We start from the raw sequence: 27,632 nt of genomic DNA, 5'->3' as shown, positions 1-27,632 counted from the left end.
AACGAGTGGACATACTGTACATGTTGGATGATGGTGATAGAAGACAACTGGAGGAATGTGTTGGACAGATGCCTATAAGAGCTCCACCGGTAGGCAACAGACGTCGACTTCTGACTGCAAGTGAAGGAATATGTTCCAGCTTTTCTTACAACCATGACTAATTTCAACAAACAATAAGAGATAGGTAAGCACATGCACATTTCAAAAGAACATTTTGAATTAGGTAAAAACATTTTTGTGTCAGTGATTTTTATGTGGTGCATTTAAATTAAATCACAGGTTACCACACAATTCCACTAAATATTGGTGAAGACAGAGAAGAAACGAGTAAATCAACAGGAAGAAGTTAATCATGTCAACCAAACTTTCAAAGAGGCTGAGCAGCAAAAGGAAAAGTAAGTTGATTTTACATGTTGGATTTTCTACTTTCGAAGATTTCTATACATACCAAAACTAACACTAAATTTGTTATTCAAAGTTTGCTATCCAATGGGTGATTAAATATTCACCTGTCAGTGCACCAAAAAAAAAAAATGTATAAAATGTTAATTATTTGACTGTAATGTATGACTGGTAGTGTAATCACAGGACATTTGATTTTCGTATTTACACTACTGTGCTACAATATTAAGCCATTATTATTTTGTTGTTGTTGTTGTTGTAGCGATGCTGCAAGTATGCAATTATCTTTTTTAACATTGTTGTCAATAATTGCATTGGCATGTGAGTAGCTTTTCCATGGCACAGTGCTAAATTTGGTTTGGAGTGATTTTAGTGCTTCAAAATATCAAAGTATAAACACACGTCACATTGAAAGCATCGGTCAGAATGACACACAACAAGCAACACCAGTGGAGATAAAGGTTCTTGTATTTATTCCTTGGCATGTGGCGGTTTTATTGTTTTATTGACTGAGGCCAGCAACTGCTGCATCAAAGTACTGCCAAATACTGCACCATGCATACAATAGCTAAGGCATAGCACCAGGCTTAGTTGTCATTAGCATATCAGTTTGTTTGGAATCTTACAAGGACCAGACAGTGACAATAGTTAGACCATTAAGCAACCAACTGTGGTTTACAATATGTTGCCATATGATTTTAGCTCAACACCCTGAGAAGCTGCCTTTACCAAAGGAAAAACATTACTACAGTACAGTAGAGTTGAGGTGGGCAAACTAGGTAGCGTGCAGTTGGAAATTAGCAAAAGTGTAAATTAGGTGTCTAAAACACAATCTAACTGTTTGTGCTTCATTCAAACCAGAGCCCCCAAAAAACAAGATTGATGTTCTAACCCAGCTTGGCCTGGATCCCTTCTATCCTTCCCAACTGGAACCAGCATCAATATTGGACCTCAGTACATGGATCCTGGACAACCTAACGCCCCGAGAAACCAATGATCTGCCTAAATCTTTCCTTCAGAGGCTTTGGCTGCTTCGCCCAGATGCTCGGAGTACTTGCTGCAAGGCCCTCACGGATATTATGGAGAGTCCTGGTGAGAGGGCTGTTGATTTTGAAGGATTCCACTCCTGTACCATCAATCCTCTTGATCTAGTGACAGCTGTCTTTTTATGTGCCAACACTTTCCTTCAGCAGGAGATCACAGCACATATGCTGCAGTGCCAATTTGCCGTACCCCTGATTCTTCCACATTTAAATGATGAAGAACCAAGCAATTTCCTCCTTTGGCCTGTGAGAGGTGTAGTGAGACAATGGCAGGCCCAGTCTTTGAATAGTGACCAAAAAGTCCAAGAAGCCGTTTTAGCAAGCACGTCCATGCCAGTGATCTCGTGTGTGAGGCTTGGTTCGTGCAGTGTCTCAAAGTCTGAGGTGCTAAATCATGTCTTCGGCAGTGAAACTTTCCCCCACGAAAAGATGGACGGAGGACAAGTCCCGCGAAGACTCTCCGAAGGTCTTGTGGAGACTGCATGGTATCTTCCTACAGGAGACCCTATCAGAGACACTTTCCCAGTCCCAGTGGTCTTCTCTAACCTCCGGGGAGATGCAAGCACACATGAGAAATGCCTCCAAGTTCTCAGCCAAGTGTCTTCAGTGGTTATTTTTTTCTGTGAAAATCCTAAGGAAAAAGAGAAGCAACTTATCGCCTCCTGCAAAAATATGACGTCCAAGCTCATTTTGATTGACCGATCCGAGACTGACTCTATAGAGGACAGAGCGGTGAGATTTATTGGCAAGAACATTCAGGAGGCGATAGGTCTTCCAGATGGATCAGTCGTGTCAGGAAGAGCTTTGAATGCAGAGAACCTTGCTAATGTACTTTGTGATACCATCAAACATTTACTACCAGACCTGAGACTTGTAACACTCGAAGAAGCAGCAAAGTTAGCAATAGAGCTGGGGCTTCATTGCGATGAAGGGACAGTCTGTAAAAAATCAATGCACATGGCAGAGGAAGTTCTGAATGGTTTAGCTGAGGGACCTACTGTGTTTAGGGAGAAACAGTTGCCACTGCAAGGTGGCTTGTGGAGTAGATTGGCTGAAATTGAAAAAGAAGAAAGCAGAAAGAAGAAAGAAGGGAAAGTGTTTGATCCTCGATTGCAAAATGAGAGAAAAGACATTGTGGGCCGTTTGAGCAAATACAAAAAAACTCCATCTATGAAGAATTTTACAAATGCTCTTTCAACCCAAGATAAAGTAGAAAGAATGTATTTCCTCAGTTGGATGAAGGTGAAACTGAGACTGCTGCAAATGCAAAAACAAATCGACCTAAAAGATCTACTGATTAATCAGCAGACAAACGACATTCCTGAACAATCAGAACTTCAGAATGTAGTCAATGATTCCAGGGATGATACTGACAGTTTTTGCACAGATTCAACATTTAGGGATGGTGAAATAGAGCAGCATGCAGATAACGATCAGGAGGTTGTAGATTCAGAGAACAAAGTCGATTTAATACCCATTTTTCAAATGCAAAACCATGACAGATCAGAGTCTCTGCTAAGTGGACATGAATTTGATGAATCAATGCTTCACAAGACTTCTTCTGCAGAAGAACAAATGTGCCAAGATGTGTTTGCTGAAGATCAAACAGCAGTGTCTTTACATTCATGTTTGCTTAGGCTTGAGAAACATATAGATGATAATCTAGAGTTCGCCGCCTCAGAGCATGACTTAGGTTTGAAGCACAGTTTTCAAACCGAAAACGATGAAGGAACAGAGTCCCTGCTAAATGAACATTTGTTACCGCCAAATGAAGAAGAAATCCTAGGTGAAGATTTACTTGAAAATAACGCTTCTTTAAACTCAGTGTTTTTGGAAAATGGAACCTTAGCTGTTCAAGGGACTGACTTCAGTGCATCAACCATTCGGGAGAATTCTGGACAAGAGCAAAGCTGCCAAGATGCATCTGACGGAGGTCAGACAGTTATATCTGCACGGTCATTTTTGCTAAGGCTCAATCAGCGTATTGACAATGATCTGGAGGTTTCCGATTCAGAGAGCAAGTTAGGTGTGAAACACAGCTTTCAAACCAAAAACAATGACGGAACAGAGTCTCTGCAAAATGAACATTTTTTAGCGCCAAATAAAGAAGAAATCCTAGGTGAAGATTTATTTGAAAATAATGCTTCTTTAAATTCAGTGTTGTTGGAAAATGGAACCTTAGATGTTCAAGGGACTGACTTCAGTGCATCAACAGTTCAGGAGACGGCTGGAGAAGAACAGAGCTGCCAAGATGCACCTGATGGAGGTCAGACAATTATATCTGCACGGTCATTTTTGCTTAGGCTCAAGCAGCGTATTGACAATGATCTGGAGGTTGCCGATTCAGAGAGCAACTTGTGTGTGAAACACAGCTTTCAAACTGAAAACGATGAAGGAACAGAGTCTCTGCAAAATGAACATTTTTTAGCGCCAAATGAAGAAATCCTAGGTGAAGATTTATTTGAAAATAATGCTTCTTTAAATTCAGTATTGTTGGAAAATGGAACCTTAGATGTTCAAGGGACTGACTTCATTGCATCAACAGTTCGGGAGACTTCCGGAGAAGAACAAACCTGCCAAGATGCATCTGATGGAGGTCAGACAGTTACATCTGCACGATCATTTTTGCTGAGGTTCAAGCAGCGTATTGACAATGATCTGGAGGTTGTCGATGCAGATAATGACTTAGCTTTGAAGCACAGTTTTCAAGCCAAACATTATGAAGGAACAGAGTCTCTGCAAAATTATATTTCCCCCCTGGCAAATGAAGAAGAGATCCTAGGCGAAGATTTACTTGAAAATAATGTTTCTTTAAACTCAGTGTTGTTGGGAAATAGAACCTTAGATGTACAAGGGACTGACTTCAATGCATCAAAAGTTCAGAAGACTTCTTCTCGAGAAGAACAAAGCTACCAAGATGCATCTGCCGGAGGTCAGACATCAGCATGGCCATTTTTGCTGAGGCTCAAGCACCGTATTGACAAAGGTCTGGATGTCACTGATTCAGAGAGTAATGAAGGTTTTCAAACCCAGAACAATGAAGAATCAGAAGCTCTAAAACATACATATGTTGACTCGACAAATCAAGAGGAGTTCCTGGGTGAAAAGATTCTTAAAATGAATGTTTCTTTAAACCCATTGTTGAATGAAGAGGCAGCCTTGTGCATTCATGGGAATGACTTCAATGAATCAGCTTATCACAAGACTTTTTCAACTGAAGAACAAACATGCCTAGATGCATCTTTTGAAAGTCAGACAGTAACATCTGCACAGCCATTTTTACTTGAGCTTAAACAGTTTAAAGATGACGATCTCAATGTTACTGATCCAGAGGGTGAGGTAGGGTTGAAGCACATTTTTCAAACCAAAAACAATGAAGAATCAGAATCTATGCAAAATGAAAATTTTAACTCCAAAAATCAAGAGGAGTTCCCAAGTGAAGAGATTCTTAAAAGCAATATTGTTTTAAACCCAGTGCTGACAGAAAAGAAACCCTTATGGGTTCATCGGAATGATTCAACCTTTCAGGAGACTTCTTCCACTGAAGAACAAACATATCAAAATGCATCTGTTGAAGATCAGGCAGCAACATCTGCACTTCCATTTTTGCTGGAGCTTGAGCAGTTTAAAGATAATGATCTCTTGGTTGCTGATCGAGAGGGTGAGGTACCTTTGAAGCACGTATTTCAAACCACAAACGATGGGGAATCAGAATCGCCGCCAAATGGACATTTTGACTCCAAAAATCAAGAAGGGCTCCAAGGTGAAGAGATTCTTAAAAATAATGTTTTAAACCCAGTGTTGAGCGAAAAGGCACATGTAGGAGTTCATGGGAATTACTTGTGTGAGTCAACCTTACAGGAGACTTCTACTACTGATGAACAAACATACCAATCGGTTGAAGATCAGACAGTAACATCTGCACAGCCATTTTTGCTAGATCTTGAGCAGTTACAATATAATGATCACTTGATTGCTGATTCAGATGGTGAAATAGCTTTGGAGCACGTTTTTCATAGTACAAAGTATGAAGAATCAGAATGTGCGCAAAACGACCGTTTTGAGTCAAAAAATCAAGAGGAGCTCCAAGGTGAAGATATTCCGAAAAATAATGTTTCTTTAAACCTAGTGTTGGGAGAAAAGGGACCTTTAGGGGTTCATGGGAATAGCTTCAGTGATTCAACCTTTAAAGAGACTTACACTACTGAAGAAAAATCATACCAAAATGCATCTGAGGATCAGGCAGTAACATCTGCACAGCCATTTTTGCTGGAGCCTGAGCAGGTAACAGATAATGATCTTGTGTTTGCTGATTCAGAGCATACTGTAGGTTGGAAGCACATTTTTCAAACTCCAAACCACGAAGAATCAGAATCTCTGCAAAATAGACATTTTGACTGCTCAAATGAAGAAGAGATCCCGAATGAAAAGATACTTGAAGAAAGCACTTCTTTGAAAACTTTGAGCAATAATGGAACCTTAGATGTTCACATGAATGACTTCAATGACACAACTTTTCCAGAGACTTCTGCAGAACAACAGACACAACATGCATCTAGCGAAGGTCCAGCAGAGAAGTCTAGACAGCCTTTTTTGCTGGGACTTGAGCATTTTTTACGCGAGATGGCCCTTATTTTTGAACTCACCCACATCAGCCTTAGTAGTGGGAGCCATAATGTGCTGCGACTCCCAAGTGTTGCTGCTGACTTGATCCTCAGTGGGATTCCTCTAGAACTCATGGATGGAGATGCTTCTAATATTCCTATGCGCTGGCTTGGCAGTGTTCTTGCAGAAATCAAACATCGCTTTCCTCGAGATCGCTTGAAGGTTCTGACATGCCTTGGAGTGCATCATGCAAGAAATGCTGAGATCCTTTGGGCATTATTTGGAGTGAAATTTCCAGATGGAAGTAAAAGATCAACAAGAGGGGTATACATGGTTGCCCTACAACTACCACCTAAGTTAAAAAAGAAGCTAAACTGTGATTTTCTCCTACTGATTGATGTCGAGGGTCTCTGCTCTGCAACTGATCGTCAAATAAGCACGCAAGTCAGTGATAATGAAATGGCAACTGTTGGAGCTGGAATAAGTGAGGTTTTATTGCAAAATCTCTACTCGCGTGCAGCTTCTGAGCTTGAGACAAGTCTCACAGTTGAGGTCAATGCTCTCTTGCGCATCAGAGAATGTGGCTCCATTCCCATCTGCAAAGTTTTAGTCCAGGATCAAGGGATAAATACCATATTAGAAGCCACACAGTTAAAACGCGTATCTAACATTCTGAAAACTAAGACTGAAGAGACAACGGTTAGAGATGCTGATACGATTCATAATTCAAAGAAAATAAACTCAATTCCCTATGTTAGACCATGGTACAATGAGCCCCTCTCAAAATCAGTTGACACACATCATAGTGAGGCTATACTGAAGTTCAAGCGTTCACTGTTTGGGGCACTGAAGGAGGCAGCTGTTGAGTCAAGAACATGTGGTTGGACTGAATTTATGGGCCGTGTGTGTTGTGTTTGGGAGGCTGTAAAAGCAGAATCCTTCTCTGTTGGCCTGCAAAATAAAGACATCGCTTTGGTGTTCTCTATATTCTGCACTGAGCTTTTTCAGTGGGAGGACAGCTTGGTGGAACACATGGAATGCTGGCTTACACAGGCAACCAAGACAATTTATTCCACCGAACCAAATGCATTGGACCCTTCCAGCCAAAACGACTTTCTGTGTGAGCTAAAGTATGAAGCTAAAAGAGAGGTTAAAAGGGAAGTAAACAAGCAAAAGTCAAGTGTGAAGGCCAGTTTGAAGGAAAACAAGCTTGATGTCTACATTAAAATGCTAAAAAGTATAATTTTAAGCAACATGACGGAGCTTGAAGATCGGGTAACTATAATGACAATCGAAAGGCTGGAAACAATCAATGAGAATCATTGTTCTTCTACTCAGCTCAATAGAATCGAAACTGTACTGAAAATTGAGCAAAATGCCAGGCTTCAGGCACTTTTACACAACAGTGAATCAGAAAACGAGCTCTTTAAAGATGAAGCTCTTGAAGAGGAATTTGAGGTTGTGTGGAAGGAGGCATTGTCCAAGTTTGACTTCAGGGTTTCAGACACGGAAGATATTACCACCAGGGTGGTGAATATTCTTGCAGCGAACCTCAACAGCCATGGCCTCCAAAAGCACTTTCATAAACTTTCGACTTTTGGTCAAAATCAGACTACGTCCTTTAGAGTGCATGATGAGTACTTTGGATACAGTAGCAGAATGAAAAACCTTTTTGAAGGCAACAACAAATCGCCAAAAGCAAAAGCTCAACAACTTGCAAGCAACATCATGGAGCATTACCAACAGTTTGTCACAGAAAAGGTCAGTTTACCACAAGACTTCGCTGACAGTTACATCACAGAACTGTTAGAGGTGATTGATAAAGCCTTGAAAGAAACGCAATTGGAAATCAGGTCAGCCTTTGGGGTGGATCTGAAAGTCTTTGTATGTAACGCTGCATGCAGAGACTTCCAAAGAGTCCACAATCGCTTTGCCAAGGACGGAGAGCTTCTGAAGTCCATTAAAGCCAAAAAGAGCGCACTCAAGGCGGAATTCATTTACCAGTTCAGGAAACAAGACCAGCGTCAGAGGTTGGCTCATAGGTTCATTTCTGATATCATCCAACCTACAGTGATGGACTATGTCTATCGACCTCTAGCAATGCATATTGCACAGGAAATCCAATGTAAAGTCCCACAATATCTCTCCCCACTGGCCTTCCACAAGAGTTTGCTGGAGGATCTGATCAATGAAGACAGGTTTGAAAGTTTTGCCGAGTACTTGCTTTCTTATGACAGCTTCAGGCTGAGGAAAATCCAGGAGACAGTTGTGACTCACTTGTCAGACTGGAATGTAAATACATGGAGGCACCAGCGTCTTGGAGAGATCATCGGAAAGGTTGCAGCAGCTGTGAGCCAAGTAACAGTAGGTACCAGCGCAGTGCTGACTGACGCCAAACCAATGCTGAAGCAAGTTTGCCTCATTCTGGAAGATGGCGATGCACGTATCCCCTGGGAGTGTCTGGAGGGACCGCTCTACAGTATTACCACGGAATGGGATCACTTCATCACGCGTTTCATGGAGTTACTTGCAGCATTGCGCTTGGACCTCGCCCAGGCTTTCTCCCAACACATGGGTAGTGACCAACTACTCGAGTGCCTTCCCACTCAACCAAGAGACTGCCTTTTCAACAAACTCAAAGGCTGTGAGGCCCGATGTCCAGTGTGCAGCGCACCTTGTGATGTAGAGCAAACTGGGCATCAAGTCCACAAGGCCTCACTCCATAGGCCCAAATGCATGTTGGAGCCCACTTCTCTGATCACCCCTGAGAGTGCAAACACTGATGAGCTGGAGCCACAGGAAATCTCTGTGGCTTGTTGGGCACTCCAACCCCTCCACCCAGACTGGAATCTTTCACCTGAAGAGACAAGCAGTCAGACACCCAGTCCTTACTGGAGGTATGCTCAGATGTAATCTCTGGTCTTTTGTTTGTAACAGCTTTGTGGCATGTGTCAAGTAATTAATATTTGTCTTTCCTTTAAAGGTATGTCTTAGCAAGATTTAATGAGAGGTTTGCAAATAAATACGACCGGACGCCACCAGTGATCCCAGAAGAGTGGAAGGCGATAACACAAGAGGAGGCCTTGGACAATCTGAGGGACAGCTTCCTTTAAGTTTATTCATCACTTACAAAAGGCTGATTTTTGTTATTTCATGATTAAATGTTTCCCATATTATTATTTTATTTTATTTCTTTTTGTGTGTGTTTGGTTTACAAAAGAAAGTTGCTATACTATTCACCACCAAATTTCAGATTTATTTGTATTTTTTGGCGAGTTCATCCTTCTTCCTTTCTTTCCTTTGGAACATTTTAATGACTGAAGTTAAAGTAGGCTACTCTAGCTGCCATGAAGACCTAATGCTGATATCTATAGTTAGCTACCTCATACTTGTAGCCTCACTAATGATCAAAACACACGGAAACAATGACATCACGAAACGCTAAATCTCAGTCGGTCAAGGATCACCTGGAAACACGGCTATAATCTGCTCGGGTAAAAGCTGGAACATAAAATGGGTGTATGGTAAGAGATTGATACTCCATTTTGCATCTACTGTAAATCTGTTGTTAAGCGGCAGGATTTGCGCATTTTTCATTTCTATGGACTCTGACAAGTGCACTGCACTTAAAGTTGTGGATAAAGGTGGCCTTACAAAAGAGGTGTGATTCACTGAGAATAAAGACTGTCTGGAAATAATGGTCTGAGTGTTCCAAAGGCTTCAGTGTTCCCCAGTTACACTTTTCCATTGTAATTCATGTCTGTATTGAATGAAATCCCTCATTTCCTCCCATGCTTATGTATTCATCCATCCATCCATTTTCTGAACCTATCCCAGCTGGCTTCGAGCAGTAGGCAGGAGTATTCATCTATTTAATAAAATAAAAAAATAATATAGTGCTACTTTTTCTTTCAACATCGATCTGAAATTCTCACAGGAGACCAAGTTGAGAATTTGTACCTTCCTCTCAATTTAAAATGGATGAACTCTAGTGACCACTGAACTTTTTCTGTGTATTCCCACGGTTATTTTCAGCAAGTGTAGCAAATTTGAGGTGCCTCCCCTTTGCCCAAGAAAAGTTACATGGAGTGGGAGGTCCAAAATCTCACAGGAGACCTGTGAGACTGTCCCATTTTAAACAGCTGAAAAACGTGTAAATACATTATTGGCCATCTAATTGAAGTATAATGCAAGTCAAATTTTCTAAGGAATATGACAATAATAATGTCTAAAATGATGCCAAATTTCAAGCATGAAGCGCTGTGTACCAAAAAGCAGCTTATAGATTTGTTTTGTCACGAGCGCTGATCCTCACCAAAAAGCCACTAGCTGACCAAAATTGCTCAGGATGACGCTCCCGTAGGGAGGTGTACACTTGCCGCTACTGCGCCGAAGCACAAATGACAGAAAATTACAGACCTTGGTGAAAAACAAAATTGTGTACCACAGGCACGCACAAGGGACTGGCTGTTCCCCACCAGCACCTCTGCTTAATTGAATTGATTCAGAAGGAAGGACTATTCGGAGGAGCGTGTGGGGTACATACAAATGAAGGTACAGTACAGTAAGTAACTAAGGTGAGAATTGATTTTCGGTGTACAGTGGAAATCCTTTTAATGGAAAAAAAACAGAAAAACTTGAAGCAGTCTTTTCCCTTTATTGTTCCATTTCAAACACTGGTAGGATAATTGATAGCGAATGTATTTTCTAATATTATTAGCATGTGTGGACTGCATTGTAAATGCATCCAAACCTCAACTAAATTGTAAATGCATCCAAACCTCAACTGCAATATGATGTTGCATCTTCCGTGCGCTTGACTTTTGTTTGAAGCGACGGGACGATGGCGTGATCCGGTTTCAAATGGAAAATGGAAGTAGAGGTAAAACTGTTACTCATTTTTTGTGCAATTAGCAAAGGTAGCCGCGTCAATGAATTTTGAGCGCTCGTCAGTTGTCAACAGTTGCGACGCCCTTCCGTTGTCGTTAATCCGTTAATATTTCAAGCTGAACCGCATTGTAATCGTCAAGCCGCCATTAATCGGAGTAATAGGTGTCCGTCAATGTATCCATCGTTCGTCATTAAAAATTGGCATTCCGTCAACGATGGAGTGCCCAGATCGCGTTCTTTCTCTCATGTCTCTCTTTATTTGCCTCGCTTACCTTGACAATTGCATTTTGTGTCTCATTAGTTTGACTTTCATTTTTCTTTTACAGAGCCCTCTCTTTTTTTCACAAAAAGTACAAATCAATCTCAACTTCAGTTTTCCCTTCCATCTGCAAAATGATGTCCCCGCAGAATTCTGTTTCAAAATCAATATCTACCTCTTCGGGGTTTTTTTTGGTTTTTTCTTTCTTTCTTATGCAGTCAGGTTCTCGTCTGGATGGTACTTACTATTGAGCGCAGTCTATGTACTGAATTGATTCCCCCAATTTGTAGCAGTGTGAAATGGCTGCAAAGGAGAACAGTTGTCAGACCTTTATTGCACACCCAACAATAGCTCATACGTGGAGGCCTCTGACTGCAAAAGTGGCAAGGAAATTGAAAAGATATGCTACAAAGAGAAGAAACTGATTTATTTTCAAGGGGTTGTTAAAACGGGACAGACTTTCGGAATGTTCAACTTCAGACCTATAGCCAGATAAAAGAGTGGTGTTTTATTGTATAGGAGTTTCAATTGATTGTTGTTGTTTTGTTTTGCACGTCACCTGCACGTGTCGTGTTTTCTTTCAACCATTTTGTAGCCTTTTTGCAATCTGTAAAGGCACCGAGACCAACTGAACAGGGGTGTTATCATACCCTGCTGGTAACACAGCATGATAGATGTGCTGCTTGCTCCACCAATATTATGGACCTATTACATTCAGTAATGCAGTGTTGCCATGACAACAGTGTTGCCGGTAAAAAAAGTTGCTTTCTAAAGTAACTAATAGTCTAACGCGTTACTTTATTCTATAAAGTAGTCTGATTAAAGTTACTGTCCAGAGAACCAATGCGTTACTCCACATTTTCATGAAGAAGGCAAACTATCTCACTGTTGTAACAGTCACAAACAACTACTGCTAACTACGAAGATGAGGCAGAAGTCATTGATCACCACACTGAATTCAGCCATGGTCTGGTCATGAATGGTTTGCACATTCAAAACAAAAGTGATGATACTTTTACTACTAGTTTTATTAACCAACAGGCACACAACACAACAAAAAACAAGTGTGCATTATGGACCATAAAAGTGGTAAAAAAAATAATTTATTTCCATCCTCAACTGGTCCGTGAAGCATTATGGGATGAGGTCGTCTCCGCCCTCTCGCCAGGGGGAGTGACGTCAGACAAGTTACGTTTTCAGTAGGGGTGGAACAAAAAAACGATTCGACCGAACCATCGTTCGTCAAGGGGAGCTAAGCGACCGTATCGGTTGCGAGTGAGGCTTTATGGTTTTCATAACAATAGCAAGAGTTCTGCGCCGTGCTCTACTTGTTTTGTTTACATTTCAGTAGCATCACCATTCAAGCTACTTCCGTGTTTCCGTGCTCGCGACACGGCGCGCGCGTGCGCAACGAGTGACAACATACAAATGGAGACAGTTAGCAGAAGCCGGTGCCGTACATCTCGGTATTTCCCATGGCTATCGAGTCCTCTCGGTGCACTCGGCGTTGGTACTGCGCGCGAGCCAAAAAGAATAACTCCCGTGACGATCCAATGCATGGATTCAAACGACACAGGTATGTCCCACAGCCAACACACCAGCTAAGCTAAAAGCACACTGCAAGTATCTCATTTCTCAGTTTGTGGCTCCCTGTCAATGTCTACAACTAGCATGAGCAGCAGATAGGAGAACTGAGACGTGCCCGCGATTACGACAGCCCAAAAAACAAAATATAAACAGTAGTGATTCTGTGGTCATCATCGTGTCTCAGATTAAAAAAACAAAAAAAGATGTCATACATTAACCAAAAATGAAAGTGATGACAAAAGAAAAAACAATTGTTAAATACAAAAATTGTTGATTAAAAAGGGAAATGAACTTTTGGAAATATTTTTGCATATATTAAGTGGTTAAAATGTGTTTGATAGATTTATTGTTCCATAAGGTGGCTTCATATTTCTTTTGGCTGGACGGTAGGTTTATTTCATGTCTTAAATTTATGTTTCTGAAATACTTCACAATGTGCAAATATTCTGTTTAATTGTGTTGGTGTCTGTCTAAAGGTTAAATATTTATATTTAACATTAAATTATCAACCTTTTGTTTTCCTGATCCTTATTTTGAAGAGAAAAAACAAACAAACCAAAAAACAGTTATAACTGTCAATAACTACTAATAAATATTTAAACTGATACATGTGTACACACTGGAATAGCGGAACAAACAAACAATAGAGGAATTTAGGGGATTTTCATTTTCAACCTGGATAGATTTTTATTTTTGGTTTTATAAAAAGTATTTACGTTAGAAGAAGTCAAGAGAGACTGCCTATTTTGTTTTTCATAAAAAAAACCTTTATTTTCATGTTAAAAATGCACTTTCAATAAAGTATTTGGAACTCCGTTTCTACTGCATTATTTTTATGTTGAGATGGTGTTATCGGCAGCTGCTGAAAGTAACTAAAAAAGTAACTTTTAATCTAACTTAGTTACTTTTAAAATCAAGTAATCAGTAACGCAATTTAGTTACTTTTAAAACCAAGTAATCAGTAAAGTAACTAAGTTACTTTTTCAAGGTAACTGTGGCAACACTGCATGACAATGCCACAACAGGCAACCATTTGCAACCGCATTATATAATCCGGGTTGTAAGTATCGTAATTATCTATGCTAATTTCTATTGGCCAATCTATGCATTTACATTATATGTTAGCATTCACTGATTTTTACTAGACAAAATGATATGCTTTGGTATTACAGTAAGCATCATTTGGTAATAACGAATAAACAGCTGGAAGAAGCATGCATGCTTCGCCCTTTATAGTTATAGCACGTTTAAATATGATTAAAGCATGTGGAAGGGATACTATAACTATTTTCAAAATGTTTCCTATTGTGCCAAACATGATAAATGATAACTCAGAAAGGTTTTCCGCTATCTCCCTCCACATTTAAGCTATGTTTTAGTTTAGCGTTTCTTAGTTTTAGTATTATTTTAGTTTTTTTTTTTTTTTATATATATATATAACGATTTGTCGAGTATTTAAAAAAAACTCCCAGTAACTATTGTGCAATAAACATTTCCCAAATGACTGTTCGACATTACTTCCTCCATCAATCTGTACAATAACACTGAAATAAAATCATTTAAAATCAATAATATAGTTTTTGCATGAAATTGACGAAAACAAAGAACTATTTTCAACATAACATTAGATGCTTTTAGTAAGTTTTATAAATCTAAAATGCTGCTTCATTTTATTGTTTTTATGTTATTTTGTTAACAAAAATGCTTTTTCAATATTAGCTTCAGTTAATTTATTCATCTCATTCACTCTTAAAAGCCTTGTTGGTGAAAAGTCAGTTAATATGTACAGCGCCTATCATCAACTGTGATAGGCTCCAGAATGATTAAATAAAATTATCAATTCCACAGCACAAACCATAGTTTAGCTTTTTTTTAACACCCTCAAAGATGAAAAAAAATAAGTAAATAAAAATATCCCATGTGTTCCTCCACTACAAAAAAAGATTACTTTTTTTTTCTCCAGCACAACAGTTTACTCCTCCACACAATGCCAAATAAAAGTGTGTAGCACTTGTAGAGACTCGACACTTCATTGGATTGCTTGCGCGTTTCAAGACGGGAGGGGAGCAGACATGCAGACCTCTCCTCTCTTCTTTGGAGGTGTTGAACGAGAGAGCTTACGTGGGCTGCTTTTGGGTCCTTCCTCACTGCCTCAATCACTCACTCTCTCGGGGTCCTCCTGACTGACGGACCCTCTCTGTGGCTCCACACATCTATATTGATTATTGTGATATACTGTGTATTTAAATATAAAACAGTCAAGAAAGAAGAAGAACTAAACATCAGCTTTATCTACATCTTTAATTTGCAACATCAACTAAGGTAAGTTTTTTGTATTTATTTTATTTTATTAAGTTTGTTGTCTCACAATTGCATTTAGATCGTGTTCTGGCAATCACAAATGTAATAATGAGGCATAGCTAGATGAAAATATAAAAACAATGTGAACATATTTAAAAGTGAAATTGAGGAAACTACATTGTCATTTACATTTTTACATTTTAAAATACCAATATGTATTATATATGTGTATGTAATTCTACATTTTTTTTTCCTCTGTTTTTTTTCTTGGTGTTTTAAAAGTATTTTACTTGTATAAATTCAAGGCACTTAAAATTGTGGGTGTTCTCTCACTCGCTCGCTCGCTCGCTCTTTAATTACTTGACAGCACATATATAATACTTAATCTATGATTGAAATGTGTAATATATTCCGATACGATTAATGAAGATGGACAGACAGAAAGATAAACCATCCATCAAGTGTGCTGCTGCTGGGAAATCACAAAGCACAAATTGGCAACACAATTATCCACAAGATTGGTAATTGACCATCCAGGAATTGGAACACATTTCCTCATACCTTTCTATGAATTTGTCAAACTGATCTATCAAGCAAATAGTGTGCATACATTATCCACTGAATCTATTCATTAGGAGCAGATGAGATGGGGGAAAAAAATCCCATCTCTGCACTGAAATCATTTTCAACATGAAGTGGCACTCGTAAATTTCTCTCATGAAAGTCGATGAATGTATGCCGAATGAATTCAAAGAGTGACAAGCGAGGAACATGGACACCAACACCAGACACTGTTTGTGTGACAAGCCTAATTATATTCAGTTCTCTGAGAAAAAAAAAATTGACGTTATTAGACACAATTGGAATAATGCGCGTTTTCAGTGTAGTCTCTTCTGCAAACAAAATAGGTCGATGATTAGCATAAAGATGAGAAATATTAAAATCCATCCATGTATTTTCTACAGTACTCGTCGTCATAAGGCTGAGCTGGAGTCTGTCTCAAGTGACATGCAGCAGGCTTCTCTCTGGACTGCTCACCAGCCAGTCACAGGATGATTAAAATCCCTATAAACTACTATGTTGTCACTATTAAGCAAAAAAAAAAAAAAAAACTTTGAATTTTGGTATGAAATAATATGAAAAAACATGAGGACTTACAGTTTTTGTATTTATTGACCCCAAACGTGCAAAAACTGCAAACTATGTACTAAAAGCTGAATTATGGAGATAAGCGCACACTTGTTGCTGATTGTGCCGCACCTGCACCTCATTATCCATTCGTCATGTCGCATTCTGTGTATCATGCCCAATTGTCACAGTGAACTGAAAACTAATAGCTACATTAGCCACACATTAGACTCTAAAAGTCCATATTGAACTCAAGCATTTCCATGGATGAGTTTGCTTTAATTATGTGACTCGAATCATTCAGCAAAATCTTTGCGATGCCTTGAATCATATTGTGAAGGTTGGCACGGAGACAGGCCAGACTTTTGTTTTTGTAAAAGATGGTATTTTGATTTCAATGGAGACGTTCAGTTGACCAAATCCACTAATTAGACACAGAGATATGCCCAAGAATTAAAATAAATAAATAAAAACGCCACCTCGTGATGAAGAGGACTGAGCTGTGCCACTGCCGCAGGGAGGATCGATAACTAACAAGCATCTGGCCTTTAGTCAGCCTGTTGGCTTAATCAATGCAATTGGCAACAATGGCGACGCATGCTCAGCTTTGCCGGCAGCAACGTGCTTGCTCATGGCTGATATTCAGTATTTTTGACATTTAATTCATCATAGCTGTTTAAAAACAGAAAGCAGAAGCTACTTTCTTGTGGTCTTGACAATGAACCATGAAAAGCAGACATCATGCCCTGTGATAGCAATTGACCGCCCGCCCACCCGCCTTGTATCCATGGGCACCACCGAATGATGCTGTGGCAGGAAGGAGTCGGCCTTGAAGCGCTATTTGAAGAGAAAGACATGTTGCTCATGTCCTGCTGCATGCTGCCTGGAGAAGCATTACAGGCAATCAAATGTCAATGTCCTCAGATGAACTTTTAGGCGAGTAAAAAACAACTTCTTTCCACTCCATCTTTGCTGTTTGGAATTATGTTCTTACTTCTACTACTTTAGAGCGAATGCATTTTGGTTTGAAATGTCACTGCCCACGATGCCATTCACGTGCTTTTTATGGCTTTCAGTCACCACCACGGACTGTCTGAGTTGGACAATCACAGTTAGTTAAATGTTCTGTTAGTCAACCGCGTTTGTATGGGGATTTAACGCCCCCTTGTGGAGCCGTCCTGTATCGGCATATGAGGAGTGAAAGAAGAGGCTCTTTATGCTGAGTCAAAAGAATTGTTGGGGGCGGGGAGGTTCTGTCATTATGCAGGGTGAGGGTACCATTCCAGTGAGGACAGCATCTTCTCAACAGGCTGTTATCACTGTGAAAACCATATAAAGGGACCTGGCTGGCAAGTGAATAGCAAAAAAAAAAAGCTCGTCTTAAGACCCACTTTTATTCCTTCAGCGTGAATCGTGTGGTCCTTGTGGGTCTTTTCACGTTATTTTATTTATTTATTGTGTTGTTGTTTTTTTTACTATTTTATTGACTGTATTTTATTTGTTATTGTTAACTCATTCACTGTCCTTGACGGAAAAAGACGTCAAATGATGCAATGCATTTCTGCTGGGCTGGCAGTGAATGTGTTAATATAGATTTTATGTGTATGATAGTGTGCAGATCTCAATGTGCAGCACTTTGGAAACACTTATTTATAAAATGCTCTATAGTAATAAAGTGAATTGAATCGGAAAAACCACATATAATTGAGGGCCACTGAAGTACATTGAGGGAAATACTTTATATTTAAACCCCAAAACTTATTCAAAAGATACTGATAAACAAAATATCAACAACAAAAATCCAAATCGTCAAGTTTATGTGAATGTTGAGCTTTTCCTCGCAGGGTTTTTCTGTGCCCCGCCATGTTGTGGTTTGTGATGTGTGTGTGTGTGTGTGTGTGTTTGTGGGTATGATCATGGAGATTTTGGTGGGGAGGGGTGAGTTTTTCTTTTTTTATATTATGGATGTTTTACTTGTTCAGCACCTTGAGTTGCATTTTAATGTATTAGAGGTGCTATATAAGTAAAGTTTGATTTGATTGAACCAATTAGAGAGAATCAAATGTGAGGTAGGTGTGCGCACAGAAATAGCAATTGTGCCGTTCAGAAATTGAGAGCGCAACAAAAACGTAGTGCAGGTGTATGCACAGAATGTAGCCATGTATCCACATTGTTGATTTAACAAGGGCTCGTCCTGCTTCTCCCCAGGCAATTATGGACAACCTCATCAAAGGAGACTTCAACGTGAGCGCCAACACGAGCCACCAAACGGAACAACACAGACTGGCAGGGAACAAAAGTCACGCACTCAACCAAAGTGACCCACTGGACATGTTCACCGGCACGGAGCTTCTGCTTCGTTTCAAACTTCTCTTCATGCCTCTGTACTGCCTGGTGGTAGTGATAGCCGGCGTGGGCAACTCCTTCCTTTTGACTTGCATCCTGGTGGACAAGAAGCTCCACAACGCCACCAACTTTTTCATCGGTAACTTGGCCGCTGGAGACCTGCTGATGTGTTTGAGCTGCGTGCCGCTGACCATGTCCTATGCCTTCGACAGCCACGGCTGGGCTTTTGGGAGGCCCCTGTGTCACTTGGTGCCACTGGTGCAATGCGCCACTGTGTTTGCGTCAGTGCTCTCCCTCACGGCCATCGCGGTGGACCGTTATGTTGTCCTAGGTAAGACTAATGGCTGCAAATCATGCCTGGAGGCGTCTTATCAGCGCCATACTGGTCCGAGTTCCTGTTTCGATAAGCCACACTTCAATCGCAGACACGTTTTCAGAAATGGGTATAAACAACTAAAGATTTAAGAAGCGAAAGGTGCAAGGTCTTTGGGGTAAGTCTTCTGCGAAATGCTGTTGCCGTGGCAACGCACTGTTCGCCATACAATAATAATTTTGAAGGTCGAACCAGGCACAAAAATTTGTGAAACTTTGCAAACACAGAAGTGGCAAAATCGACATTTTATTATGCGATTTAAAAAAAATAAATAAACAAAATGCTAATCAGCGCCCCCTACAGCCCAGGTTGTATATTTCACCTAGAGCAGGGGTCAACAGGTTTTCCTATAGGCCAAATAACTGAAAACCTGTCTGCAGCCGCTAAATATTTGAACATTGAAGGAAACAGTGTATTAGGGTTAGTCTAATGTACTGAAGGCATTAGAGCTGCACCATATTTTTAGGGGGTGGGGGTAATTTTTCAGAATTCGTTTTTCATACATTTTTAGACTTTTTTTGTTTTCTGCTGTTCTGTCAAAAAATATATATATTTTTGGCAATTTTATGGTCATTTTCCACCTCTCCTTTTTTGAAACATTTTATGGCAATTTTTTAATATTTTGTTCTGCTTTTTGATATTTTGTTCAATTTTGTGGACATTTTATGGTCATTTTGGGGAAATCTTGTTTTTGGGACATTTAGCTACTTTTTAAACTTTTTTTTTTTCCTGCTTTTTTTTTTTATAATAAATATTTTGACTTGGCAGTTCTCTGACATTTCTGGCAATTTCATGGACATTTTATGGTAATTTTGTGCCTTTCCTCTTCGTTTTTGGACATTTTACAGTCACTTTTTGAACATTTTTCGGTCATTATTAAAACTTTTTTCATCTACTTTTCATCTCTTTTTTTTTCTGGCACCAAAAAAAAAAAATTTGACTGATGTTTTGAATATTTAATTATTAATTCTTTCGTCAAAATCCTTAATTCATTTAAAGAATATTTCATCTTAAAATAAAAATAAAAATACTAATTCCTACTAAAAAAAAAAAAAAAATAGAAAAAAAAATGGAGATCCACATGGAGCGACAGGAGAGGGACTAAATACCCGCTTGTGGCTCGAGAACATCATGTTGCAGACCCCTGACCTAGAGCTACAAAAACTGGGAACCATATGTGGCCAAGACCTGCAAAAAAGTATCTTGTAGCCATATGCTAAACCGAACAGAAAGTCCACCAGTTTGAATTGATTTGAAAATTTGATTGCTAAGCAACCAAACAAGAAGTAGCCCGCTGTTTCTTTTTGTCGTGGGTTGTTTGACAGCTGTTAGGACTGCTGGCCAACCAAAATGGTGCAATTTTTTTTTACTGGTTGTCATTTCCTTCAGCTCACCCCGTGCGTCGGAGGATATCTTCGTGGGGCTGCGGTGCGGTGACGCTGGCCGTGTGGCTTTTATCCCTGACCTTGGCCGCGCCGCCGTCCTTCTACACGAGCTACTTGGACCTACGGCCCAATGGCATCGACCTGGTCGTTTGCGAAGAATTCTGGCCGCAAAACGGAAACCTGCGACTGCTGTACTCCTGCTTCATCCTGACCGCCTCCTACATGATCCCGCTGCTGTCCGTCAGCATCTCGTACTGTGCCATCAGCGTCAGCCTGAAGCGCTATTCTGTGCCCGGGGAGCAGACGAGCAGGAGGCGACACTGGAAGCAAAAGCGGAGGAGGACCTTCTCTTTGTTGGTGGCCTCGGTGCTGGCGTTCGCTCTGTGTTGGCTGCCTTTGCAGGTGAGATGAGGTCATCAACCATTCTTCTGAACGTGCCTTTTTATGGCTTCATGTTGAGACATATTGCGGCTATCGAATCCACACACAGGAGAAATGTCCATTAAAAGGACGAGCTTTCTATACTATTAGAGAAGCTCATCATTCTGACCATTGAGACATTAGGTCCACAATGAGCCATGCAAAAGGGCGGATCATCAGTAGAAATGGCCATGCGGGCATAAGCATGTCTTCTTCAAGCGCAATTTGTGCCAAATGGGTTATGATAACCACACGGGGGTTGAGGAAGCAAACAACTCCTCTTTCTCCCCCAACTGCCAGTTTTATCAAATAAACCTGCAGAGCTTTATGCAATCAAATATGGATTACCATATTATGCTCAGAATGTCCCATATCATCCGATCTCATCAAATGAAATGGCTTGGATTTGGTTTCAACTTGACACCATTTAAAATGGGAATATCTGAGCTACATGTCTTGGGCAAATGAAATGAACGTATTCACAAAGCAGTTTCCAATATTGATAGGAGGTTGAGAGAGTTTTGACGATAATTGAAGACACACAGAATATTGTGTTTGATGCATCAGACGTGAAAAAAAAGAGCTCACTCTCTTTGTTCACAGTTAAAGAAAAATATTTCTGTACTTTAGTGGGCTATACAGTACTGTAAAATGTCTGTAGAATTAATAATGAATGAAATTCTGTAAAATCATGACATAAAAAAATGTAAATACCGGTACAAAAACATTGAAGCATTGTGTTATTTACATTAATACTGTAAGTTTTAAATTTCCGAACCGAACATAATGAAGTTGATTTGACAGTGAGAATGTTAAAAATATTTTTCCTTTTTTTTTTCTTTTGTTTTGTTTAGGGGGGAATAATTTACAAATTCTTGTAATTTAAACACAGCTAAATTATATTAAAAAAAATGGGATACAATTAAAATTACAAAATTATTATATTAATATAAAATTATTAGCAGTATTAGACTAAAAATATTTAGGTTTCTCTGGTACATTTTGTTGTGCTAAAAGAAACCAATTACATTTTACAAATTTATATGTTCATATAAAGGGTAAACTAAATGTATTATGTTCATTTAAAATTGATATACTAACGGCCTATTGATTAATTTATCAATATACTACAGTATGATAGTAGAAATTGTAAAAACAAAAAAAATATTGTTTTAAGTGGGGAAAAAAATGTGGAAAAAAAATAATGCTAATCGAAACTTTGCAGAACATTTTTTTTTTTTACTTTTACATTTTACTGGTATGCTATTTGATGTGCAATACATATAATACATACAATAAATAATACCTGTATGTTACTTTTACTGTGATTGAATGTATAATGAACAGCAACTGCTTCTAAATTTTACACTATATATATATATATATATATATATATATATATTTTTTTTTTTTTTTTTTTTTTTTTTTTACGGAATATTTCTGGGAACCGCAGCTGCCAGTTTTTTGTTCCCCCCCCCCCCTCATACATTATTTATTTATTTAATATTTGTTATGTATTCAAATTTTTTTACATTGATTTAAGCTAACTCATGCTGCTGACATGGCTGTGTCGGTCACTTGATTTTATTGGATTTTATTTATTTATTTTTTTTAAGTGATCCTTCTTTTGTCATTTGAAGGTGCTGAACCTGTTGTTGGACCTGGACCCGGACTGCGACATCATCGGCAAGCGCTACATTAACGTCTTACAAGTGTGCTGCCACTTAGTGGCAATGAGCTCGGCGTGCTACAACCCCTTCATCTACGCCTCGCTGCACAGCAAGGTACGCAAACACCTGCGGGGCTACCTGTGCCCTTGTCACGGCCGAAGGAGGGTGCAGAGGTCGTTGTCCAGGATTTGAACGTCATCTTGGTCTATCCATTTGCATCGTGCAGACTCATTGACCACAAATCTTATGTGTTTTTGAAAACCCCACGAGCGTTAATGGAGAAAACATTGGACGTGAAAGAACAGCGAACGTGGTCAATACTCAAAAAAGGCCAGCACGAGCGTACTCTGCCCTACATGGACCAAATCTTGTGTAATCCCTGGAGTGCAAACGGCTGACTTCACAGAGCTAACCGTGCGGCGAACTCACTACAATTGGATTATAACGTCCATTCACCTCTAATGTTCATCATCACATTTTTTTAATCCTTAACTCATCAACTCGGATTGTGACAATTTTAGAGATTTATTTAAATGTGCACTTGATTTGAGGTACATCTGTATACATTTTTTTCCCAAACAAACAAACTTAATTTATTATCTCACAATATACATAATCACGTCTGAAGATGTTCATTGTGCAATTTCTGTAGGCGTAAAAAGCCGTAATGAAAGGGATTGAAATTCAACAATCTTCAGCAAAAAACAGAGTGAACTGAAATACTGCACTTCCTGTTTTCAATTACCTTGAAAATTAGTGTCAAACTCGACAGTGTGCCACCATCTAGTGGTCAATAGTAGTGTTACATCATTTAAAAAAAAAAAAAAAAAAAGGATGCGAAACAAGTGACTTGTTATGACCTTGTACAAACAAATATCCAAAATAGAGTGGCTACGGGAAGCCGTTGATTTATTGTATTGATTTTAATAGCTTAGTTGTTGTTAGACAAGTAAACAAATGGCTAATAATAGTCAAATGTAATGAACGTCAACAACTTTTTCGCTGTAATGCTGCGAGTTAGTTTGCTTGGTTAACAGTTTTTAAGAATCACGCCCGTGCTCATATTGTAAGTGAGGGGCAAGTATTTGGTCAGAAACTCAAATGATGGGCGGGATTAGCGAGGCTACATTCTAATCTTGCTAGCAATTTTAACACCGCAACGACAACATTGTCCACACTCACAGCAAGCCAACCCATCACGCACAAAGCCGAATTACTGTACCACTTTCCTGACTTTGTGGATTATTTCGTGCTTTACATTGTATTTTTTCCTATTCTGCAAAATGGCAGTTATCAAGAATAACGGTCCCTGACCGTGCATGTGTTGGATTATTTCTGTGCCCTTTGACTGACTGGCGTCCATCCAGGGTGTAGACCATCTCTTGCCCAGTCAACTGGGATACTTTCCAGTGATATGGTATAGAAAATGGATGGATGGATCTATTGGCAGCTCGGTGAATGTCGACCCTAACCTCTGAATTTGAATCTTGGAATGTGCCTGGAAACACGAGGACTCGGAGAGCATGCGAACGAGAAACTACAGATCACCCGCAACAAAAATGAAGACAAGCGCTCTAGAAAATAGATGAATAAATGTAGTAATTATTTGTAGTGGGTGCTTTTATTTCTATTATGCAAGGCAGCAATGAGCATAAATAACTGGGGAGATGGGCACTGGCATTAATTACTCCATCTAACATAATTAGTGCTTTGTTTGTTTACCACAATTCGGTTGGCACATTGAGAGATGGTAACAATGTGACTTGAATTCTAATCATGTTTGCGGGTCCTCCAACGCCTTTCATAATCTATGTATAAAAAGTCTACACACCCCTGTTCAAATACCTGTTTTTGTCATATAAAATAAATACAAAAAAAAAACGAAAACAAGGTAAGTAATTTCAAAACTTTTTCCCCAGCATTAATGTGACATGTAAACAGTACAATGGATTTATTTATTTATGTATTTATTTGTTTATTTATTTATTAGAAGGAAGTTAAAAATAAACCACTGAGATAGTGTGATTGCATAGGCTTGCATATGTCACGAAAAGCCTACTAGACCAGCTGAGCTTGTCAGTAATGTAACATTACTATATAAATGGCTTTATGGTGTTATTATTTTATTGTTTTTATGGACTTTATTTGATTATGTCGTTTCTTGAGAACGTGGAAATGGAAAAAAAAAAAAAAAAAAGTTTTTGTGATAAATCAATCTAAAAAAATTTCAACTATTAATGTGACCTTACAGTATTGCTTGTACAAGTATTTTTTAATGTTTTCATGAGGTAATGTAAAATTTAAATAAACTGAACTGGGACGTTCATCAAGGTGGAAGGAATTATGAACAGTTCCAAATATTTAAAAAAAAAAAAAAAAACAATGTCAGCAAAAGCCTACTAAAAAAACAAAAACTAAGTTTAATTCGACACTTTTTATGGTGTGTGCTGATGCCTATTTACTAAGATGTTGGAATGTGATTGGCTAACACTGAAAGCAGCCAAAACCAGTTATAAGAGGGTGTGCACACTTTTGCAACCACTGCTCAGCGCTTTCTTTGTACGTCCCCTTTTTTAAAGGTTTCATTTGATTTCATTTGAGATGTACAGGTTATAGGTCACATTAATGGTTGTTAATACATTTTTATTTTTTTTTGCAATTATTAACCTGGCATTTGAGCAGGGGTGTGTCGACTTTTTATATCCGACCCATCGTGCTCAGTTCTGCACCAGCGTCAGCCAATGTTTTCGCCTTGCTAACAATCCGCTTGGCTGCCCCGTTGCCTGGCAACCGGCCGCCATGCTTATTCACGCTAAGTGAACCTTCAGACTGCATTTAGCGGACCCTCAAATTAGATTTGCGTCTCGTGTTCTTTCAGGCAGGCGCTGGCTGACTTTTGTTTCTTCAAAAGGAGCTCCCTCATTTCTTCGAACATCACACGTGTAATTATTTCTAAGGTGTGTATACCAAGTCATTTGAACGGCTACTTACTAATCCATAAATCAATTTTTGGAGAGTGTTTTTTGTCATTACTGTTGCGGATGAGCTGTAGCATATCCCAATGAACTTTCTGTATACCTGCAGGCTTTAGCCAGCCAATCACATGGCACCAAACAAACAAGCAAACAGTGACATCATCAATTGTGCTGCAATATTTGTCACATTAATTTAGGCATTTTTTTTCCTTCTTAAAATGTATTAATTGAAATATAATTACTAATTTTTTAAATACAGTCTCTCAAAAATGTATTGTTTACAAAAAAAAATAGTCAAATTAATTTTCCCTATAGATGTAAATGTTTTCACTTTTTTTTTGTATTAATTGCTCGGTAAATTATTAAATATTACAATGGGGAAAAAAGAATGCATCTGCATACAGTTTATGTCTCGCATCTATTAATTGTTTATTTAAACAAAAAAATAATTATCTGATTGACTAATTAATAAAAATATAAGACATTTAACTAGCTGCTGATTAGGCAATGTGGTCAAAAATAACCCGATTTTGGTTTAAAAAAAAAAAAAAAAAAAAAAAAAAGATCTACCTGCTACTTACCTTGGCTTGTTTTGTAAGAAATCAACCAAATTTTCTTGCCTAATCGATCAGAACATTATGATAAGTAACTATTTTATAGACTGCACATTTTAAATCATTGTAGAAGTATTTAGATTACAGTACATTCATTATAAATAACTATAAATACATTTTATTAAATTAAACTATTATATACACACATTGTAATGGTTTGCTTTTAATCCCTGTATTACATGGCCCTTTATCCATTTTTTTTAATTATTATTATTTATTTATTTATTTATTTATTTTTAATCAAACATGATTTGAACTAGCAACCTCAGAACTACAAGCCAAAACTAACAACCACCGGTCCACTGGGCTGCCTGTAATGTGTATGTTGTGTAATTGAAATCATAATGTATAATAACAATGTACAGCGGCAGCATTCCACACTGTATATTACTTGAATGTAATAACTCAGCTTTATTTGTGGAGCACTTTAAAAGCAACTGCAGCTTTAACAGGCAAACATGTTGTATCGTTTACAGATATAAAACATTCCTACAAATGTCCATATGCTCGCCATCTGTTGTATATGCAATAACTGTGTTAGACTTACCAGTACAGTATACAGTAAGTTAGTCTAAACATGTACAGTATAAAGTCAGTGATCACTTGTTTTTAGTGAGATGCTTGGCAACGTTTGTACCCATAGAACTAATTAACCCACTCCATAGGTTAAAATAAATAAATACATGTTACTGTATGCTCATAAGTAATGATGACAATGTTGCCATTTGGCATTGAGGATGCACCTGTGTTGAAACTAAACTGTGTAAACAAATGCCTCAATTGTGGAATATGACAAAAAACTTTCATGGTGCCATTATTATAACTAGAGTGTCTCATTTGTCTCAAATTGTTATGATCATTTTTGTATTTATTTCAATTAGTGTGTTGCATTCTTTTGATTCTATTACAGATGCTGTATTGATGATGTATTATTGTAAAAGTCCAATAAAAATGAGCCATCTTTACAACGTTGTATGTGCTTGTTTCACCTTTGGAGTTGATTGACATTGAGCTATCATAATAATGTGTAACATGTATAAACATCGTCTTGTTTCTTTTGTGTGGGGCACAATTTGTGCGAGCTAATGCTAACATGACAGAAGAAATGACCCGCCTGGTCCACTAATACAGTGGATCAATATTGCAGGTGATGGCAATGACGGTGATGCTACATTCCAGATGCATCCAGAGTGCACTTACAGACACTTATGCTTCAATATCGTGTTCACTATTATGGATCCGACAAGAAGTCCAATAAAATGGGTCGATCATGGAGGCTGCTCCTCCCAGTCACTTGAGCCTTTTTTGTTTTGCTTTGTTTGACAAGAAAATACTTTTAGCCCATCCCAGCCCTGCATTATGGCTGAGAAGCACTTATTGATGGCGTCACATGACCACATTCAAGGCCAAACCCAATGTAAAGTATGTAATCGATCTATTTGTGATCTTTTTAGTTTCTTTTTAGGCGAAATATTTTTTTTTCTGCAGAATGATTTGTTGAAGAAGGATTGGAGATATTACAAAATGAAAACCAAAGACACGTACTGATTAAATTGTACTTAACCTTAGTTGACCTCAATGCCTGATTGATTTACGTCATCGTTTTAAGTTCTCTATCTGTGATAAATAAGAAA

The 27,632-nt window shown here is 38.7% G+C and overlaps 2 protein-coding genes across 7 annotated transcripts in view; both read left to right on the top strand.

Annotated features, from left to right (window-relative positions):
• The window catches only part of LOC144032762 (prolactin-releasing peptide receptor), a 33,878-nt gene extending 6,896 nt beyond the window's left edge, over positions 1 to 26,982 (top strand). Inside the window, exons 3-6 of one of the 6 annotated variants that reach the window (XM_077540163.1) lie at positions 18,424 to 18,892; positions 20,324 to 20,721; positions 22,380 to 22,523; positions 25,288 to 26,982. In XM_077540163.1, coding sequence (XP_077396289.1) covers positions 18,424 to 18,892; positions 20,324 to 20,721; positions 22,380 to 22,523; positions 25,288 to 25,302 — 1,026 coding nt within the window. In that variant the 3' untranslated portion in view covers positions 25,303 to 26,982. Of the gene's footprint in view, positions 1 to 10,499; positions 10,605 to 12,445; positions 12,776 to 14,781; positions 15,109 to 17,002; positions 17,152 to 18,423; positions 18,893 to 20,323; positions 20,722 to 22,379 lie in introns of those variants that run through there. The other 5 variants (XM_077540159.1, XM_077540162.1, XM_077540160.1 and 2 more) reach the window with 5 other exon arrangements.
• gvin1l2 (GTPase, very large interferon inducible 1-like 2) lies at positions 21 to 9,748 on the top strand. Its single transcript, XM_077540156.1, has 4 exons — positions 21 to 184; positions 280 to 395; positions 1,264 to 8,947; positions 9,034 to 9,748. The coding sequence occupies exons 2-4, from the start codon at positions 353 to 355 to the stop codon at positions 9,161 to 9,163; spliced, it is 7,857 nt and encodes a 2,618-aa protein (XP_077396282.1). The 5' UTR covers positions 21 to 184; positions 280 to 352; the 3' UTR covers positions 9,164 to 9,748.
• Positions 26,983 to 27,632: the final 650 nt, after the last annotated feature.

This window comes from Festucalex cinctus, chromosome 13 (assembly GCF_051991245.1).
Source record: "Festucalex cinctus isolate MCC-2025b chromosome 13, RoL_Fcin_1.0, whole genome shotgun sequence".
NCBI lineage: Eukaryota > Metazoa > Chordata > Actinopteri > Syngnathiformes > Syngnathidae > Festucalex > Festucalex cinctus.
This window is presented reverse-complemented; position numbering and strand designations above follow the sequence as displayed.

What these genes read in the sequence shown, in the direction of transcription:
- gvin1l2 (XM_077540156.1), top strand. Translation starts at nt 353, where the DNA reads ATGTCAACCAAACTTTCAAAGAGGCTGAGCAGCAAAAGGAAAA. An exon ending in GCTGAGCAGCAAAAGGAAAA is followed by an intron (nt 396 to 1,263) that starts GTAAGTTGATTT and finishes CATTCAAACCAG; the next exon opens with AGCCCCCAAAAAACAAGATT. An exon ending in ACACCCAGTCCTTACTGGAG is followed by an intron (nt 8,948 to 9,033) that starts GTATGCTCAGAT and finishes TTTCCTTTAAAG; the next exon opens with GTATGTCTTAGCAAGATTTA.